This window comes from Polypterus senegalus, chromosome 18 (genome assembly GCF_016835505.1).
Source record: "Polypterus senegalus isolate Bchr_013 chromosome 18, ASM1683550v1, whole genome shotgun sequence".
In the NCBI taxonomy this organism is placed as follows: domain Eukaryota; kingdom Metazoa; phylum Chordata; class Cladistia; order Polypteriformes; family Polypteridae; genus Polypterus; species Polypterus senegalus.
In genome coordinates, this window is record NC_053171.1 from 39,545,854 (window position 1) to 39,564,729 (window position 18,876).

An 18,876-nucleotide genomic window follows, 5' to 3' on the forward strand; every position below is an offset into this window, starting at 1 on the left:
TTACACAATTGAGACAGCAGCAACACGCATATTTATAAGTTCACCTACTGCGGAAACAAAACACACGGTGGAAAAAGTCAATTTCCAGCTAAAGGAAGACAGTGCAAAAAATGTGGTAAACTGAACCACTTCACTATAGTTTGCAAGACTGGGATAGGTAAACCCGTGCATGTAGTGTGTGATGTCTCAGATAAAGAGGAAGACAAGCTGTTTATTGATGCAGTAGGAAAGGAACAACCCTCTGATGCTGAACAAGCCTTTGTAGACACATCAATAGGAAAGCAAGGTGTAAAGCTTAAGTTTAAACTACGTTCATACACACGCTGCCGCTAAATATTCACAGGCAAATCCACAACTTAATACCGGGGATGCCTGTTAAACATCTTAGATTCATGAGTACCGATTTGGGTAGTGATCACTTCGATGAATGAAACCAGTTATCTTTACAACAGTTGACAACGAAGATGAGATAGTCAGGGATAGACTAGACAAACACGGAATGTAACTTAAACACAACACATCCACCAAATACAAACCTGATTGAAAGAAATAATGATAATCAAATCCTTGATGACAGCAACACTCATAACAGTCACAAAACAATTACATTGACAATCATGTTACGTTATTTTTAAAATGTTTCCTTTTCTTTTTCATAACTTCTTTAACGCACTACTTCTCCTCTGCGAAGCACGAGTATTTTGCTAGTTAACAATATTTGTGCTTAAAAACTAAAAAAATGTATATTTATATACAGTTTGTACGGTCTGGAACAGATTAGTTGTATTTACATACAATCCTATAGTGGAAATTGGTTTGTTTTACAACCAGAGTTTTGGAACGAATTATGGCTGTGAACCAAGGTTCCACTGTATAAGATGTGCCAAAACTCCTTCTGATGATAAGCTGATGATTGTCTCATCTTTAACAATCAGTTCCATGTACTTTTCTACCCAATTAACATAATTTATTAGCAATTTTCTGAATGTGTCAAATGAACTACTGAACCAGAAAAATCTATGCATTTTGCACAGGTGCAGTTTAGATAGTTTTTGATTGTTATTAAGATAGTTGATGCTGACTGATAGAAGGGTTAGATACAGCAGCCACAGTGGTAGTAGACAAACTGGGTGTGACCAGTCATTCCAGACATTTGATGCTCTCCAGTGTTCTTCCATGGTGGTAACATATTGAGAATCCCAAGGACAAACAGGTTTGGAGATCATTTTATCTGTATGCAATATTTACTTTCCATGAATATCAACTCCCCTTGTATATTTCTTCCTAAAGCCTTTATTTAATGTAACCATCAAAGAAGTGCACATTTCTTTAAATATACTGCACAGTATGCAAACAGTACAGTAACAAGTGTAAACCTGGAGAATTACAGTGTTAATTATTATGGTGAACTGACATACAATTTAGACTTTCTTGAGTTCGAAAAATTGATGGATTAGTGTTCTAAATACTGTATTATTTTTTTCATCTAGTCCCTTAAGGCTACAAAAAATTTTTCAGTTTCTGACTGGAGTAAAAATTTTGAGATTGTTTTCCAAGATGAGGAAGGTATGTGTAATCTGTTTACTCATACTATGTCAAGTCATTATTTCTGAACTCTGATTTACTTCTGAATTTTTTTTTTATTGTAATTGTGTTTTGTGTTTTTTAGCCCTGGACTGGGGTGGGCCACGAAGGGAATGGTTTGAACTGATCTGCAAATCATTGTTTGACACATCAAATCAATTCTTTACTCGTTTCATTGACAACAACCAAGGCTTGGTAGAGTCATTTTTCTTTTTCTGTAGAGTCCTAAAAATGAGCTCTTTATAAACGAAATTATAATGTAGATTTGTACATGTTGACTTTTGTAAAGACATGACAGAATGTTGTTTCTACGGCAGCTTATACTTTTTTTCTAATATTTGATATGTATGAATTTCACTGCCTTTCTTAAAAATCGGGCTGTGTTTTTGATTAAATCTTATTTGGCTCGTAGTTATTTCTGACCAGATTGTATTCTCTTAAAAGTATTTGGTGGCAAATTACAAGTCAGATTACACTACTGTCATTTTTTTCCACCAATAACAGTTCATTCTTTTTTCTTTTTTTTTTTAGGTCCATCCAAATTCTGAACGTCCTGTCCATTTTAGACTGAAGGTGTATGAGTTTGCAGGAAAAGTTGTTGGCAAATGCTTATATGAATCAGCGCTTGGTGGAGCTTATAAACAATTAGTCAGAGCAAGGTTTACTCGCTCTTTTTTAGCACAGATCATAGGCTTGCGGATGAGCTACAAGGTATGCATGTTCTGTCACTTGAACAGAAAAAGATCCACTTTATTTTTCCCTAAGATAAAGTGTGATGTTTTCTGAAATCAAATCTTTATCTGATCTAAAAATTTGATTTAATGCTTGATGTAATTGGCATGAAATTCTTAATCCTATTCTTTTATGTGTAACAGAACACTTACATCTTGTGGTAATATTAATTTCTGTAAGATGTTATTCTTTTAGATTTCACTTGTGGAGTTCAAGCAGGGATGAATCTGGCCAGGATTGCCATTTTAAAAACTGGTAGAACATCACTTACATAATGCAAAACTTTTTTTTTATTTTTTTAAACAGTACTGATTTAACAGATCTGCAGTTATAACTATTCGTTTTACATTTATACATCTCTACAAATGTTCTCTTTTACATATTGTTTCCAAAAATGTTTAGACTTGGTTATATTTTGTGTTGTCATAGAAGAGTTTGTGTCTAGGTCCTAATTCCTTCTTGGTGTAATTTAACAAAAACACTGAGCTATACTGTGATTTTTTTTAGAAATGTCTGAAAATACCTAGGTTTAGGTGTTGTCTCATTCTTACAAACTCTTTTAATCCAATTCAGGGTCATAGATGACCAGAGCCTATTCTCTGCAGCACAGAGCGGCATGCAGAGAACAGCCAGTCCATCTCAGGGCCCAATCCATACACGCACACACATCATTTACACTCATAAAAAGTATTTTGAATAACAATTTCACCCAATATGCACATCTCTGAGGATGTGGGAAGAAAACTCACTCAGACACATGGAGAATGGACAGAGTCTGAGGGGAGTATAAATGTTTGTTCATGAGGGAAGTATAACTGTTTTGTAATAATCTTCCCATTATTGTGCTTCCTCCTTTATGGTTGTTTAAGCAGAAGTTCTATTTGTGTGGTTCTCCTTGTGAAGCAATATAATGAAAACTAAATCATTTTTCATAATAATTGCGCACATTTCTTAGATGCATTTATTGGGAACTAATTTATTTATGCAGATGCATGTGTATAGCTAACTAATGTTCACTGAAATATTGACAAAAGTAAAACTTATAACATAATTTATGTAGACTTTTAGAAATCTTTTGACACAGTTCTACACTTAATATTTATTTCAAAATGTCAAATCAAGGTAACTTACAAGACATAAGTTGGTTATGTTTCTGGAGACAAAGAGTGCAAATAGGAGGAGAACTCCCCATGTGGATTGAGATCATCTGTGGAATCAGTAGAGAAGAGCAAACCAAATATATCTCCGAACTAAACACCTAGATCATGTTTTATTCTGACAGATATAAGGAATTAAATCTCTTAATTCTTGAGCAGAGAAGAATGGGTGAAGGTCAAGTTCAGGTCTTCAAAAATTCTAAAAAAATCATTGTTAAAATTGACTTAACGGGATTATCTCGGTTAAAAAGGACACCATGTACTTCAGGATACAGGTGGAAATTAAAAATGTGTTTAACATAGCCTGTCCCTTCCGTACTGTTAATTTGTGATTCAGTATTTTGCTGGATTAACAATTTTCCGCCAGCCTTTATTTTTTTTAAGTGAATTTTTTTTTTATCATTACAGTACTTTGAGACAGATGATCCAGAATTCTACAAAACCAAAGTTTGCTTTGTTATTAATAATGATGTCAATGAAATGGATTTGGTGTTTGCAGAAGAGAAATACAACAGTGCGGGGCAGCTTGAAAAGGTAAGCTGCACCATTTAACTTCCACATGAACCGTTGTCATGTTGCTTATTGTTGATAAGCGAAAATACATGCAGATTGACTGATAACCATACTTCTCATAGGTGATAAGACACCGTAGAGAAATGCTCTCCAGAGTTTTTTTCACTTTTTGTGGACTTTGCCCTACACAGAGATTTTTGGTTATTTCTAAGGGTGAAGCTCTAGCATTTTGTAGCATGTCATGCATTGCATATATTATCAGAAGAAAAGATTTTCAATAGAAAATAGAAATATGCAAACCCAGGAATAGTTTAAGATTGTTGTGAAGAAACACTCCGCTTCGAACCGTTCCAGAGAGAGCTGAAGATCACTGCCTGATGAAGCAAACAGGACAACATCATCTGCAAAAAGCAGTGACCCAATCCTGAGGCCACCAAAACCGGACCCCTTCAACACCTTGGCTGCTCGTAGAAATTCTGTCCATAAAAGTTATGAACAGAATCGATGATAAAGGGCAGCCCTGGCGGAGTCCAACTCTCACTGGAAACGGGCTCGACTTACTGCCGGCAATGCGGACCAAGCTCTGACACCGGTTGTACAGGTGGCCAGGCCTGCACCCATGGGGCTCGGCCGGGCACAGCCCGAAGAGGTAACGTGGGTCCTCCTTCTCATGGGCTCACCACCTATGGAAGGGGGCCAAGGAGGTCAGGTGCAATGTGAGTTGGGTGGTGGCCGAAGGCAGGGACCTTGGCGGTCTGATCCTCGGCTACAGAAACTGGCTCTTGGGACGTGGAATGTCACCTCTCTGAAGTGGAAGGAGCCTGAGCTTAGTGTGCGAGGTTGAGAGGTTCCGGCTAGATATAGTCGGACTCACCTCGACGCACAGCTTAAACTCTGGAACCAATCTCCTTGAGAGGGGCTTGACTCTCTACCACTCTGAAGTTGCCCCCGGTGAGAGGCGCAGAGCAGGTGTGGGCATACTTATTGCCCCCTGACTTGGAGCCTGTGCATTGGAGTTTACCCCGGTGGACGAGAGGGTGGCCTCCTTCCGCCTTCGAGTGGGGCGCCCTGACTGTTGTTTGTGCGTATGTGCCGAACAGCAGTTTGGAGTATCCACCATTTTTGGAGTCACTGGAGGGGGTGCTAGAGGGCGTACCTTCTGGGGACTCCCTTGTTCTGCTGGGAGACTTCAGTGCTCATGTGGGCGATGACAGTGAGACCTGGAAGGGCATAATTGGAGGAATGGCCCCCCCTTCTGTGCTCGTCACGAATTGTCCATAACGAACACCATGTTCAAGCATAAGGGTGTTCATATGTGCACTTGGCACCAGGACACCCTAGGCCTCAGTTTGATGATCGACTTTGTGGTCGTGTCGTCGGACTTGCGGCCACATGTCTTAGACACCTCGGGTGAAGAGAGGGGCGGAGCTGTCAACTGATCACCACCGGGTGGCGAGTTGGCTTCAATGGTGGGGGAAGATGCCGGTCTGGCCTGGTAGGCCCAAACGTGTTGTGAGGGTCTGCTGGGAACGGCTGGCAGAGTCCCCTATCAGAAGTAGCTTCAACTCCCACCTTCGGCAGAACTTCGACCACGTCCCGAGGGAGGTGGGGGACATTGAGTCCGAATGGGCCATGTTCCGTGCCTCTATTGTTGAGGCGGCTGACTGGAGTTGTGGCCGTCAGGTGGTCGATGCCTGTCGTGGAGGCAATCCCCAAACCCATTGGTGGACACCGGCGGTGAGGGATGCCGTCAAGCTGAAGAAGGAGTCCTATAGGACATTTTTGTCCTGTGGGTCTCTGGAGGCATCAGATAGGTACCGGCAGGCCAAGCGGGATTCGGCTTCGGTGGTTGCTGAGACAAAAACTCGGGCATGGGAGGAGCTTGGAGAGGCCATGGAGAATGACTTTCAGAGGGCTTATAGGAGATTCTGGTCCACCGTCCGGCGTCTCAGGAGGGGGAAGCAGTGCAGTGTCAACACCGTATTTGGTGGGGATGGTGCCTTGCTGACCTCGACTCGGGAGGTTGTGCGTCGGTGGGGGGGGAGTACTTTGAAGACCTCCTCAATCCCACTAACATGCCTTCCAATGTGGAAGCAGAGCCTGGGGAGTCTGAGGTGGGCTCTCCCATCTCTGGGACTGAGGTCACCAAGGTGGTCAAAAAACTCCTTGGTGGCAGGGCCCCTGGGGGTTTATGAAATACGCCTGGAGTTCATCAAGGCTTTGGATGTTGTAGGACTGTCTTGGTTGACACGTCTCTGCAACATCGCATGGACATCGGGGACAGTGCCTCTGGATTGGCAGACCGGGGTGGTGGTCCCCCTCTTTAAAAAGGGGGACCAGACAGTGTGTTCCAACTACAGAGGGATCACACTCCTCAGCCTCCCTGGAAAAGTCTATTCGAGGGTTCTGGAGAGGAGGGTCCGTCGGACAGTCGAACCTCGGATTCTGGAGGAACAGTGTGGTTTTCGTCCTGGTCGCGGAACAGTGGACCAGCTCTACACCCTTACCAGAATCCTGGAGGGTGCATGGGAGTTTGCCCAACCAGTCTACATGTGTTTTGTGGACTTGGAAAAGGCGTTCAACCGTGTCCCTCGGGGAATCCTGTGGGGGGGTGCTCCGGGAGTATGGGGTACCGGACCCCCTGATAAGAGCTGTTCGGTCCCTGTACAACCGGTGTCAGAGCTTGGTCCGCATTGCCGGCAGTAAGTCGTGCCCGTTTCCAGTGAGAGTTGGACTCCGCCAGGACTGCCCTTTATCACCGATTCTGTTCATACAAGTACCCCATTTATTCATAAATGCAAGAAGTCCATTTCTAATTTTGAGCTGTCAGCAGTACAGTACACACCCAAAATTCACAGGGGTTACATTCCTAGAGCACCCGCGAATTGTGAAAAACTGTGACTTTTGGATGTGGTTAAAAAATGCCTTTTAAATGCCTATTTTTATAGTTTTAACCCTAAATGCAGTATTCCCCCAAAGCACTTTAATTTTGTTGCAAACTCAGCTTAATACATTAATACATTACCTAAAAAATTACCTTAATACATTACCTAAAAACAGAATGTAAATGTAAACCCGTCCACTGTACAGTACTGTACTGCTATGTCTCCCGCGGTACTAAAATGTAAAATACCAATGTTACTGCTATACGTACTATAATTCATGCAAGCACGTTTTCTTTGGTATGCACTGTCATTTTCTTAGTTATAAGTTAATGACGCACTACTGCAGCATAACTTTTTAGTTCCCGGAGCAAATCCAGTAGTTCAGCCTTCTCCTGGAGTGTTTTAAACATCTTGTTGCGCTTAGGCTCAGTGCCAGAAGCCTTAGAAGGTGCAGGGCAATTCAGCAACATCTTGTGCGTTTAAGAATAACAAAATAAATACAATAACAAAATGAAAAACACGAGGACACTCACCTGGAGACACGTCACAGGGCAGCAGTCAAACAGCAGCAAGGAGAAATGAATAACGCTCTCGGATTGGCTACTTTCATGATCCCAAACCGCGTTTCCCTCAGCAGTTGCTTCCTGTTCTCTCTACAGCACAGTACTGCCACGATAAAAGCCATACAAAATTGCGGAGGATATTTGCACTTTCTGCTAACAATTAGTAGTTAGGTTCTAAGGAAAAATCCACGAACGACTGAGTCCTCGAACCCTGAACCACGACTTTGCGGGGGTCTACTGTATATGTTTTCCTTTTTCATTCATTTTCCCATGCTGCTTTAAGGTAAAAAGTCAGTAGACTGATCAAAATGTATTCATAATTTTTTTCTAAAAGTTAAGTTAACTTAAATATTTACATTTCAGATAGATACTTAAAATTTATATAGTTGGCTCTTATTACTTATGTAAGATCTTTTCAATTTGGCATCATTGTGGATGAATGCAAGACCATTCATTATAAGAGAAATATTTTCTCAAATTATACCAATCTACTGGAGGGAAGTCCACTCAGTCACATCTCTCACTTATTTACACTGATCCAGTTTACATTTGCCAAATAACTTAATAGGCATGTCTTTAAGATGTGATAGGAAACATGATTAACTCAGGAAAATCCATGCAGTCATGAAAAGACCATTCTTGATCCCCAAACATAGTGTAATAACCCGGATTTGGGTTCATGGCTTGAAGTTGTCAGGTGGATAAATTACTCACCTTGCTTTCAGTGCTATAACCAATCTAAATCCTTTATTCACTTATTATTTTTCTTAGTACAATATAGGAACTTGGGTAGCTGGAGTCAGTCCCAGCAGTACTTGGAATAAAGCAGGAAATAGTTTTAGATGGATGCCAGTCTATTTTAGGACAAACTCGCAATGAAATTTGCAGATAACTCTGTCAGAGTTGGTCTTCTACAAGATAAGGACAGCCACAAAAATATTGTTAGTTTGTCCAAAGCAAAAGATATGGTTCTAGACCTCGGATGCTCTCCTTCTTTCACTGTCTCAACTTTAATTAAAGTGGAAATGGTAGAGCACTAGAAATGTCTAGGGACAATCACTGATAACGGGCTAAATTTTGATCTTAACAAAAGACAAATTTGTAAGAAGTGGCAGACACAGTTTTTTTTTCTTAGGAAACAATTTTGAAGTGGACAAAACCACAATGACACTTTTTTTTTATTTGTTTTCACATCTGCTTTTATTTGATCTTTTGGCAAACTCTGCATTAAGAATATAAACAGTCTTAATAACTAGCAGTAAAAGTATTCATTTGCAGCAGGCCTCTTTCACTTATCTGTGCTACAAACAGGTTAGAAGGAAGGCTGACTCAGTTCTGTCGCACATTAGCCATCCTCTTTTTTCTCTAAATTTCGCATGTTTCCGTCATGCTGCAGATTTAAGTTTCCAAGTGTAAAAAGCAACTGATTTAAGAGCTCTTTTAATCCCAGAGCTTTTTTTTTAATTATGTTACTTGTAGTGATGCTGCTAAACTCTGAATTATTTTCTGTACTGTTAAAGGTAATTACTGTATTACTTTTTGAACTTATCTTGAGTATGTGTACTTAACCTAACGTAGCAGAACTACAGGACAGGACTGAAATGACAAATGCAATCAATGCTATGTTTTGTTTTACTGCTTATATTCAGATATCTGCTATTTGTTTGGCTTATTCTTTAGCTTCTGTGTTTGTCTTTTTCTGTTTTTTAATAATGGTAGTTTAATAATAAAAGTACCAAACACTGTAAAGGTTGGATACTATGAGATCATTCATTTGTCTGTTTAGTTGTATTTCATATTACTTTTAAGTACTTTTATCTATTGCTTTTAAATACTTTTATTTATTATTATTTTGCAATGTTTTTTTTTTCATTTTGAATTGTTAAGGTCAACCACCAACCTTAAGTATGTTAAAATAAAATGACATTTTCTTTCACGTTTTTTGACCAGGCCTAATTCAACATTTTTTCCACCTTTTTACAGTTTCATATCTATTCACTTTAGATTTTATGAGATTCTTGAAATACATACACTAATCTCTTATTTATTTATTTTTTGGCTTCAAGGTGATTGAACTGGTAGCAGGTGGTGCACAGGTTAAAGTTACAAATGAAAACAAGATACTTTACCTAAATCTTCTTGCTCAGTACAGACTTGCTAGTCAAGTCAGAGAGGAGGTGGAGCACTTTCTGAAGGGTAGGTCTGGATATAATTATCCACATCATAGCATTTGTGTAGAATAAAATGCTGATGTGCCTTTTCTATTTATACAATAGCAAGAAAAAATACAAGAGTGGCAGTGAAATATTAGGGTTTTAAAGATGATTCTTTTGTATTAGGTATGATGGTCCTACAGTAGGTTTAGAAGTGTCTTATTTGGTTTATTCATTTATTTTGCAAAAATTTTATAAATTTCTTTTTTAAAACCAGTATATAGTCCTATGGACCCATTGTGACTGCAGGTTTTTGTTTCAACCAAATTCTGTTTGTAATTGGTCTCAGTGCCTAACTAATAGAACTATCACTTCCTATTTCCTGAGCTTTGTGGTCAGTGTAGAAATTACAAAGTTTGGTAAATCTTTATTAAAATGTACTAAGAGTTACAGACCTGGACAGATTTGTCAATATCCTTACAGCTCACTTGAAAAGTGACTAAATGAAAAGCAATTGTACCTATATGCCCAATGTGTCATTGATAAAATCAAAGCAAGTGTGAAAAAGAGAAAAGGTATTGTTTATTCTACAAAGATATTCTAAAGTGGTCTGGACACATTTGTTGGCACCCCTAGAAAAGATCATAAATAATTGGATTAGAGTGATTTTTCAAACTAGCTGTTTACTTTAATTAGTATCGCACAAGTCTCCAATTGTCATTCAGCCTGTTTAAATGAAGAAACGTAGTCACTCTGCTGTTTGGTGTCATCATGTGTCCCATACTAAACATTGACCAGAGAAAGCAAAGGGGAGAGTTTCTTGAAGAAATCAGACAGAAAAATATAAACAGGCATTTTAAAGGCAAAGGCTTTAATACTATCTCCAAGCAGCTTGATGTTCCTGTGACAACAGTTGCAAATATTAACAAGTTTAAGGTAAACAGGACTGTAGCCAACCCTCCCTGAAACAGCCACAAAAGGAAAATTAACTCCAGAATGGGAAGGAGGATAATGAGAATGGTAGACAAAAAGCAAAGGACAAACTGAACCCCAAGGTCAGTGTCCATCAATGTCTGATCGCACCATCCATCTTTTTTAGATGGATAGTGGGCTCAATGGAAGAAAAACCAGGAGGACTCAAATGTTGAAAGAAAAACAAAAAAAGATTGTAATTTGCTAAAATGCATATTGACAAGCTGCAGTGCTTCACAGAGAATGAAATGTAAAAAACAACTAGTTATATGAGATCAATTATTATCACTAAATGTGATACTGATTGGAACTAAAACCTGCAGCCATAGTAGGCCTCCAGGACTGAGTTTGGGAAACACTGGTATATAGTATTCAATTTGAAAAGAAAACATGTTGCTTACTATGAAAGCGTAAAAGCTAAGGCTTGTATCTTAGAAAGTACACAGAAAAATAAGTAAATAAAAACACTATGCATAGGTGTATGCGTGTGTTCCAAATGACTAATGCTATTTGCTTTATATGTTAGTGTAACTTGAGTTGCAAAGGTTTCTTTTAATTTTTTTTTCTTTTTGGGACATGTACACATAATGCAGCAGCATTGTTAGTTTCCATTTCTGTGTAATGTATGTTGAAAACCATGTCAAAAAGTTTATTTTTAGTTTTTTTTTTATACAATTTTAATGCTAATTTTGTTTTTTCATCTAACATTTATGAATTTTTAGGAATTGTGTAGATGCTGTTTTAAGTAGTATATTAATCTCATTTTTCAGGTTTAAATGAATTAGTTCCAGAAAATCTATTAGCTATATTTGATGAAAATGAATTGGAGGTATGTATGGTACCTTTACACTGTCTGACATAGTGTTTTTTTACACTGGTTTTGTTAATTAACTTCCTCTGAAGTTAAATAAAATTTTGGACAGGTGCTAATGTTATTATTTAATGTATTCTCTCTGCAAATAAAGATTTATTTTATGTCAAGACAAATTCTATTTAAAATTTAATGGGGAAAACCTTCAACCACCATTCAGAAAGTGATTTCTTATACTCTGCTTCCTTAACTGTGAAAAAATAAAAGGAATAGACTACAGTTTTATACAAGTTTTTTTTTTTTTTGGAAAGGTAATCTCATTTTTGTTATTGAAAGGAGTTGCTATAAGTAGAGCTCTTCAGTAGTTTTTTATAGAATTAGCATTTGTCTATTAAATAGAGAATATACAGTCATATGAAAAAGTTTGGGAACCCCTCTTAATTCTTTGGATTTTTGTTTATCATTGGCTGAGCTTTCAAAGTAGCAAATTCCTTTTAATATATGACATGCCTTATAGAAACAGTAGTATTTCAGCAGTGACATTAAGTTTATTGGATTAACAGAAAATATGCAATATGCATCATAACAAAATTAGACAGGTGCATAAAGTTGGGCACCCCAACAGAGATATTACATCAATACTTAGTTGAGCCTCCTTTTGCAAATATAACAACCTCTAGACGCCTCCTATAGCCTTTGAGTGTCTGGATTCTGGATGGAGGTATTTTTGACCATTCTTCCATACAAAATCTCTCCAGTTTAGGTAAATTTGATGGCTGCCGAGCATGGACAGCCTGCTTCAAATCATCCCATAGATTTTTGATGATATTCAAGTTAGGGGACTGTGATGGCCATTCCAGAATATTGTACTTCTCCCTCTGCATGAATGCGTTTGTAGGTTTTGAACTGTGTTTTGGGTCATTGTCTTGTTGGAATATCCAACCCCTGCGTAACTTCAACTTTGTGACTGATGCTTGAACATTATCCCGAAGAATTTGTTGATATTGGGTTGAATTCATCTGACCCTTGACTTTAACAAGCACCCCAGTCCCTGAACTAGCCACACAGTCCCACAGCATGATGGAACCTCCGCCAAATTTGACAGTAGGTAGCAGGTGTTTTTCTTGGAATGCGTTGTTCTTCTTCCGCCATGCAAAGCACTTTTTGTTATGACCAAATAACTCAATTTTTGCCTCATCAGTGTAAAGCACTTTGTTCCAAAATGAATCTGGCTTGTCCAAATGAGCATTTGTATACAACAAGCGACACTGTTTGAGGCGTGAGTGCAGAAAGGGCTTCTTTCTCATCACCCTGCCATACAGATGTTCTTTGTGCAAATTGCATTGAATTGTAGAACGGTGTACAGATACACCATGTGCAGCAATGTATTCTTGCAGGTCTTTGGAGGTGATCTGTGGATTGTCTGTAACCATTGTCACAATCCTGAGCATATGCCACTCCTGTATTTTTGTTTGGCCTGCCAGACCTGGGTTTAACAGCAACTGCGCCTGTGGCCTTCCATTTCCTGATTATATTCCTTACAGTTGAAACTGACAGTTTAAACCTCTGAGATAGCTTTTTGTAGCCTTCCCCTAAACCATGATACTGAACAATCTTTGTTTTCAGATCTTTTGAGAGTTGCTTTGAGGATCCCATGCTGTCACTCTTCAGAGGAGAGTCAAAGGGAAGTACAACTCCAATTGACCACCTTAAATACATTTTCTCATGATTGGATACACCTGTCTACAAAGTTCAAGGCTTAACAAGCTAATCCATCCAATTTGGTGTTGCAAGTAATCCGTATTGAGCAGTTACATGCATTCAAATCAGCAAAATTATAAGGGTACCCACGTTTTTTCACAGCCAGTTTTTCACATTTAATTTCATACAACTAAATACTGCTTCACTAAAAATCTTTGTTTGTAAAACACCCCTGTACTCAGATGTTCCTAGGAAATGAAAGACATACCACTGTTATCTTTTTTGTTGAAAGTAGAGTAAATTATTATGCAGGCTGAGAGGGGTTCCCAAACTTTTTCACATGACTATGTGTGAGGAAGTTTACATTTGTACATGAACAATTATGTGCTCCCATAATGATATGCATTCAAGCAAGGTTTGTTTTTATTAGTGTATTCGATGAACATATCATCATAAAGAACTTTGCAAAAGTAAAATTAAACACCTCCTTAAGTAGAAACTCTATACTTCTTCCTGTTCAGTAGTTATTAAGTGTTGTATCATTTAGAGAAGGTCATCTCAGATTTTTTTGTTCTGTAGTTTGTGAGCAGTCTTAAACAATTTTACTATTGTAATTTATGAATTTTGACTTGTATAGTTTGCCAGTATCTAATTGTACAGGTGTAAGAACACGCTATTGAGAAAACATATGCTTACAATACCAAGACATAAAAATCTTCTCTTTGCAGCTGCTGATGTGTGGCACAGGAGACATCAATGTCTTAGACTTTAAAACCCATGCTGTAATTGTTGGTGGATCCTGGCATTTCAGAGAGAAAGTAGGTGCAGATTTGCTCTTGTTATTTATAAGCTTTCATGGTTAACTCTTTATATTTAGTAAACAGTAATTTCCCAGATCTCTTCACAACACAGTCTAGCTGGTAGCTATTATAGTTCTCTATTTCATAGCTGAAGAATAATTCAGCCCTGTTTGTTTTAAGATAGCATCATTCCCAATAGACTTTTGCTTAGATTATAAAAATTCCTTAAAGAATACACAGATTTAAAAAAATATTAATTAATGTAACAAACTGAGTATCCACATTTCCTTGATAACCCCCCTTTCTCAAAATAATTGTGACATCTATATATTAGATAGATAGATAGATACTTTATTAATCCCAAGGGGAAATTCACATAATCCAGCAGCAGTATACTGATACAAAGAAACAATATTAAATTAAATATATTACATCAGAGACCTTCATATGGAAGAATTGTTTTGTTTTTTTCGTTCACCTTTCACTCTTTAAAATATTCATTTTAACCCAACAATTCAGATTGTCATCCTATAACATTTAATTTTATTGGTAAAATATTTCCTCCTCTGACTTACTGTGGGTTCAGAAAGTATTAAGATCATTTTACTTTCTATACAGTTTACTGTGTTATGGGTTTAATTTAAAATGGATAACTTTACCATTTTACACAATAATATACACACCCAAACCCCTAATAAGAAAGTGAAAACATATTTGCAGATTTATTTGTATAAATAGACCCTTTTTTGTAACTCTCTAAATCAGCGGTATTCAACATGTGGCTCTTCAAAGGCCAGTTGCGGATCTTTTAAGTCCTACTTAAGAACAATAAAATCTTTACAAAATAATTTAAAGAAACATTGTCAACAGAATTGATTTCTTTTTTATTTGTATACATCAATCAATTATGTCCCCACCCCTCAACCACTTAAAAAACACAATCACAATTTACTTCAGGTCTCACGTTAAGCATGAACACTGGAAAACTAGCATTTAGCAAAAACTGTTAAAGAATGTAAGAGACACAAATGTGAAGAGAAATACTGGGCATTTAAAGAGGACTGGAAACATTAGTTTTCTTTGTTTCAAGCAGTACGGGAAAATTCATCCATCTGCTTTGTGGTAACATCATTTTGAAGTTCAAAAGGTCCAATTAGAAGCTCCATCACAAAGCTACACACTCAGTATGGACAGCCAGGGGCCGAAAATCTGGCAAAACTCAGACTAAACCGAACTGCTCAGAAAAACTCCTTCCACACTAGTACTAGTGAAAGGGCGACAGAGGCATCCTACAAAATCATACATGAACTAATGCAAAAGATGAAGCCATATACTGATAGGGAATTGATGAAGGAAAACACTGAGAAGGATGTCAAACAAGAGACAAAAATTATTCAACCATCCGATTCTGTCATGGCTAGGAGAATATTGCAAATATGCTCAAGGACAAACTGTCATCTGCAGTGTTTGTCAGCCTTGCAATGGAAGAAAACATGGATATCAATGATACGCCACAATTACTCATCTTCATCCAAGCAATCACCAGTGAGCCTGACATTACAGAAGAACTGCTTGACAACGGTTCTTCTGAAAAATGGAACAACAGGTGTGGAGATCAGAAGTGTTTTACTGGAGACGTTGGCAAGGTTTAACATTGGACCAGAAAAAAATCATAGCATTCACAACAGATGCTGCACTGGCAATAGTTGTTGAGAGAACTGGGGCTATGGCTTTGCTGAAAGCTGCAATGAAAAATGATGAGTTGCTGAGGGCATTTTGCCATACCACTGCTTTTGTACATCAGCAAGCCTTGTTTGTGAAGTTTAAGAGTCTGAATGATGTGATGGCAACTGTAATCAAAGTGGTTAAGTAGATCAGGGCCCTATGCGAGAAACCACTTCAACTTTAAACTGCTATGTGAAGAGTCTGACACTGACTACTGGGATTTAGTATTGCACACTGCGATTAGATTGCTATCTAAAGGACGTATGCTTGCACATTTTATGGACCTGCTTGAACCACTAAAAGCCTTTATTTTTGGCTATGGGGAGACTTCCCGATTGTCATTTTTGGATGACAAATAGTGGATACTTTCTGTTGCTTTCCTGAGTGACATTACACAGCACTTGAACAAACTTAATCTCAAGATGCATGGAAGAAACATGACCGTGTATAAACTCTACACGGCTGCCAGAGAATTTTCTGAGAACCTGGATGTACTTGAACACACACCATCAGCAGTTCTGATTACTGATTTTTCCCCACTGTGCAAAAAGTGATGGTGATGCATGCAGATGCTGTCCTGTCAGTCACAATCACTACAAATCAAGATTACATGGCTTCAGGAACTGAGGCAATGTTTATTCTACTTGTATAAAGTCCATTCCTCATTGAGAGAGGTTAAATGAAGCACATAATTGACCAGTTGGAACTTGTGCAGCTTGAACTGGAGTTTTCAGGGTTAAAGTGCTCAAATGAACTCAGCGTCAGTTTCAGATGAAAGATGTAGTGGACTTTTGGAAATTGGCAGGGCAACTTCCAAGCATCTGCAGGCTTGCTGGTTACATCAACTCAATATTTCCATCCACATACCAGTGTAAAGCAGCTTTCTCTGTATTCTCAAAAATAAAATGCTGTAACCAAAACAAAATGACTCAACAGCACACAACACAGGCCTTTCAGACTGTTGTTTCTAGTGTATAGCTTGACTACAAATCCCTTTTATGGCAGAAGGAGTGTCAGAAATTGTACTGAGTGAAGCAAGTACAATGTTTCTCTTCTAGTAACCCCTTTTAATCTAAAATCTTAATGTAGGCTACTATAGAACTAAGAGTCTTCTTGAGGGAATATAGGAGCAAGAAAGTGGAACATGAAAGAGAAACTGCATTCATCAGCAATGAGCTGTGTGTTACCTGCTGTTCTGGAGTTTGGAAAATGATGATCAATGTGCTGTATGTTTCTTGCCTGCTGTTATGGGCTGTGATGATAAGCAATGCTGCCTGTTATGCTGTCATGGGCTGTGATGAGCAGGAGTGCTGTATGTTGCTGTTATGGACTTTGTGATCAGCAATTGGAAATCATTTAATAATGATAATGTTGAAACACTTCAGTAATATTAAAATTTGTGGTTGCAGTGATAAAATATTACAGTTACTACATCATGCTTTTCATCTCTAAAAAGCATATACTTATTCTCCAATACATAATGGCTTCAGGGAGGAAAGGGACGTTTTTGAATTATGGCTCTTGCAAAAGTATTTTTTTTTGTCAGTGTGGCTCCTGAGTGGGGCAAGGTTGAGCACTGTGGCTCTAAATTGTGGTCAGGTGTATCTGGTTTGCTTTAATTATCCTTGAGTTATGTCTAAAGCTGGATTGGTGTCCCCTCTAGTGAATGGAATTGATTGGACATCATTTACCAACGCTCATAAAGTGTATTTATTATAAAATATGTTTCAAAGAAGAATCTTTTAATGAATTTATCCTTGGGGAGAGCATGAAGCAACTCGAAAGTGGGCCACCTGAAATGATGTTTGAACCACAAATCTTTTATTGATTCTGTCACAAAACTTGAAAAACAATCAAATGGTTTGTTGAAAAAAATATTAACAGATGTGAATGCAGAGAAGATCTTGTGCCGCAACAACAAGCAACACCTGATGAGATGAAAGTTTTAATAGATAACGTTTTGCTGGCTGTGAAAATAAATTCTTCTGTGTTGGCAGTGCAGGATATTTATTATCATGTTATGAAATACTTGAAAATACCAGATAGTTGGCAAAGTAAGAATTACACCTTTGAGTTCATCGTGTGCATAAATTCAACAGTCAAAACCAACATCAATTGAAATTAGAAAATCAGTCTACCACACTTTGATAGTTGATAAATCAACTGACATAATAGTTTAAAAAATTTTGCCTATTCACTTTCAAAATGCATCAGTGATAAAGGGGATTACCAGAGAAGGATTTGAACAGAAAGTGCAGGAAGAAGTTTAAGACAGAGGAACTTTTATCTGTTGCACCTCTACATGATAACCACCTTTTTCTACCTTCTCAAACCTACACAGTATTTAATGTTTGCAAAAAAATTCTGGGATTAAAACACTTAGAGAATTGTATATAGATAATGTCTTTGCATCTTCTGAACAATTATGCTTTAAATTTAACTTCCCATCAACACAATTTATTTCACTACTTTCAAGTCAGAAACTTTGCTTAAAGGAACCCACCCAATTTTCCTCACATCCCAATCATTTTTGTTCCAGAAGAAATAATAATAAGTCTTGAAGACTCAGATAGTATCTCAATAATATATAAAAACATATTAAAGTCTGTTCATTTCAAAGATCCCAGTGTACGGTGGTGAAAAGATCTTTCACTTAACATCTCAGAAAAGGAGTGGAAGGCAGCCATGCATAGAATACACTCAAGCTCGATATGTGCAAAGCATTCAATCATCCAACTTAAAATCTTTTATCAAGCACATTTATCTCATATAAAATTTATATCTAGGAAATGATGTTCTCGCTTTCTGTTGGATGGGAGATGAATTCTGGTTTGTTAAGTTCGACTTGATTGTATGTAATGTTATATTATATTATATGTTGTATAAATTAGACATGATCATATGGAATGTTATTTGCTTCAAACAAAACAAAAAAAAATGTAATTTTTATGTATTAAATTTAGGAATAAAAGTGAATCAGTTCATAAAACTATGGTCGCTGGTATAATAAAATTAACTCTAAATACTTTCTGAATCCACTGTGTATAAATCATGCAATTAAACCTTGACCTTACCTTTTAACTGCAAAAAAAATGTATTTCAGTTTATATCCTGCCTCAGATTTCTGTGGTCCAGTTGCGACTTAGACATTCCTGTCCCTACAATAGCTTAAATATTAGCTAACACATGTCACATATGCATGCCTTTAAAGCAAAGTAGCTGCTGCTGAATAACATTGGAAAAGCACTATCTTTTCAGAAAATTGTTCACATGTAATTGA

The 18,876-nt window shown here is 37.6% G+C and overlaps 1 protein-coding gene across 2 annotated transcripts in view; it reads left to right on the forward strand.

The window, feature by feature from the left end:
- Nucleotides 1-18,876, forward strand: part of arel1 (apoptosis resistant E3 ubiquitin protein ligase 1) — a 58,540-nt gene that overhangs the window by 35,365 nt on the left and 4,299 nt on the right. For both annotated transcript variants that reach the window (XM_039742227.1, XM_039742226.1), the window contains exons 14-20: nucleotides 1,491-1,566; nucleotides 1,670-1,779; nucleotides 2,116-2,295; nucleotides 3,882-4,007; nucleotides 9,501-9,630; nucleotides 11,330-11,388; nucleotides 13,800-13,889. In XM_039742227.1, the coding sequence (XP_039598161.1) occupies nucleotides 1,491-1,566; nucleotides 1,670-1,779; nucleotides 2,116-2,295; nucleotides 3,882-4,007; nucleotides 9,501-9,630; nucleotides 11,330-11,388; nucleotides 13,800-13,889 (771 nt within the window). The remainder of the gene's footprint in view (nucleotides 1-1,490; nucleotides 1,567-1,669; nucleotides 1,780-2,115; nucleotides 2,296-3,881; nucleotides 4,008-9,500; nucleotides 9,631-11,329; nucleotides 11,389-13,799; nucleotides 13,890-18,876) is intronic.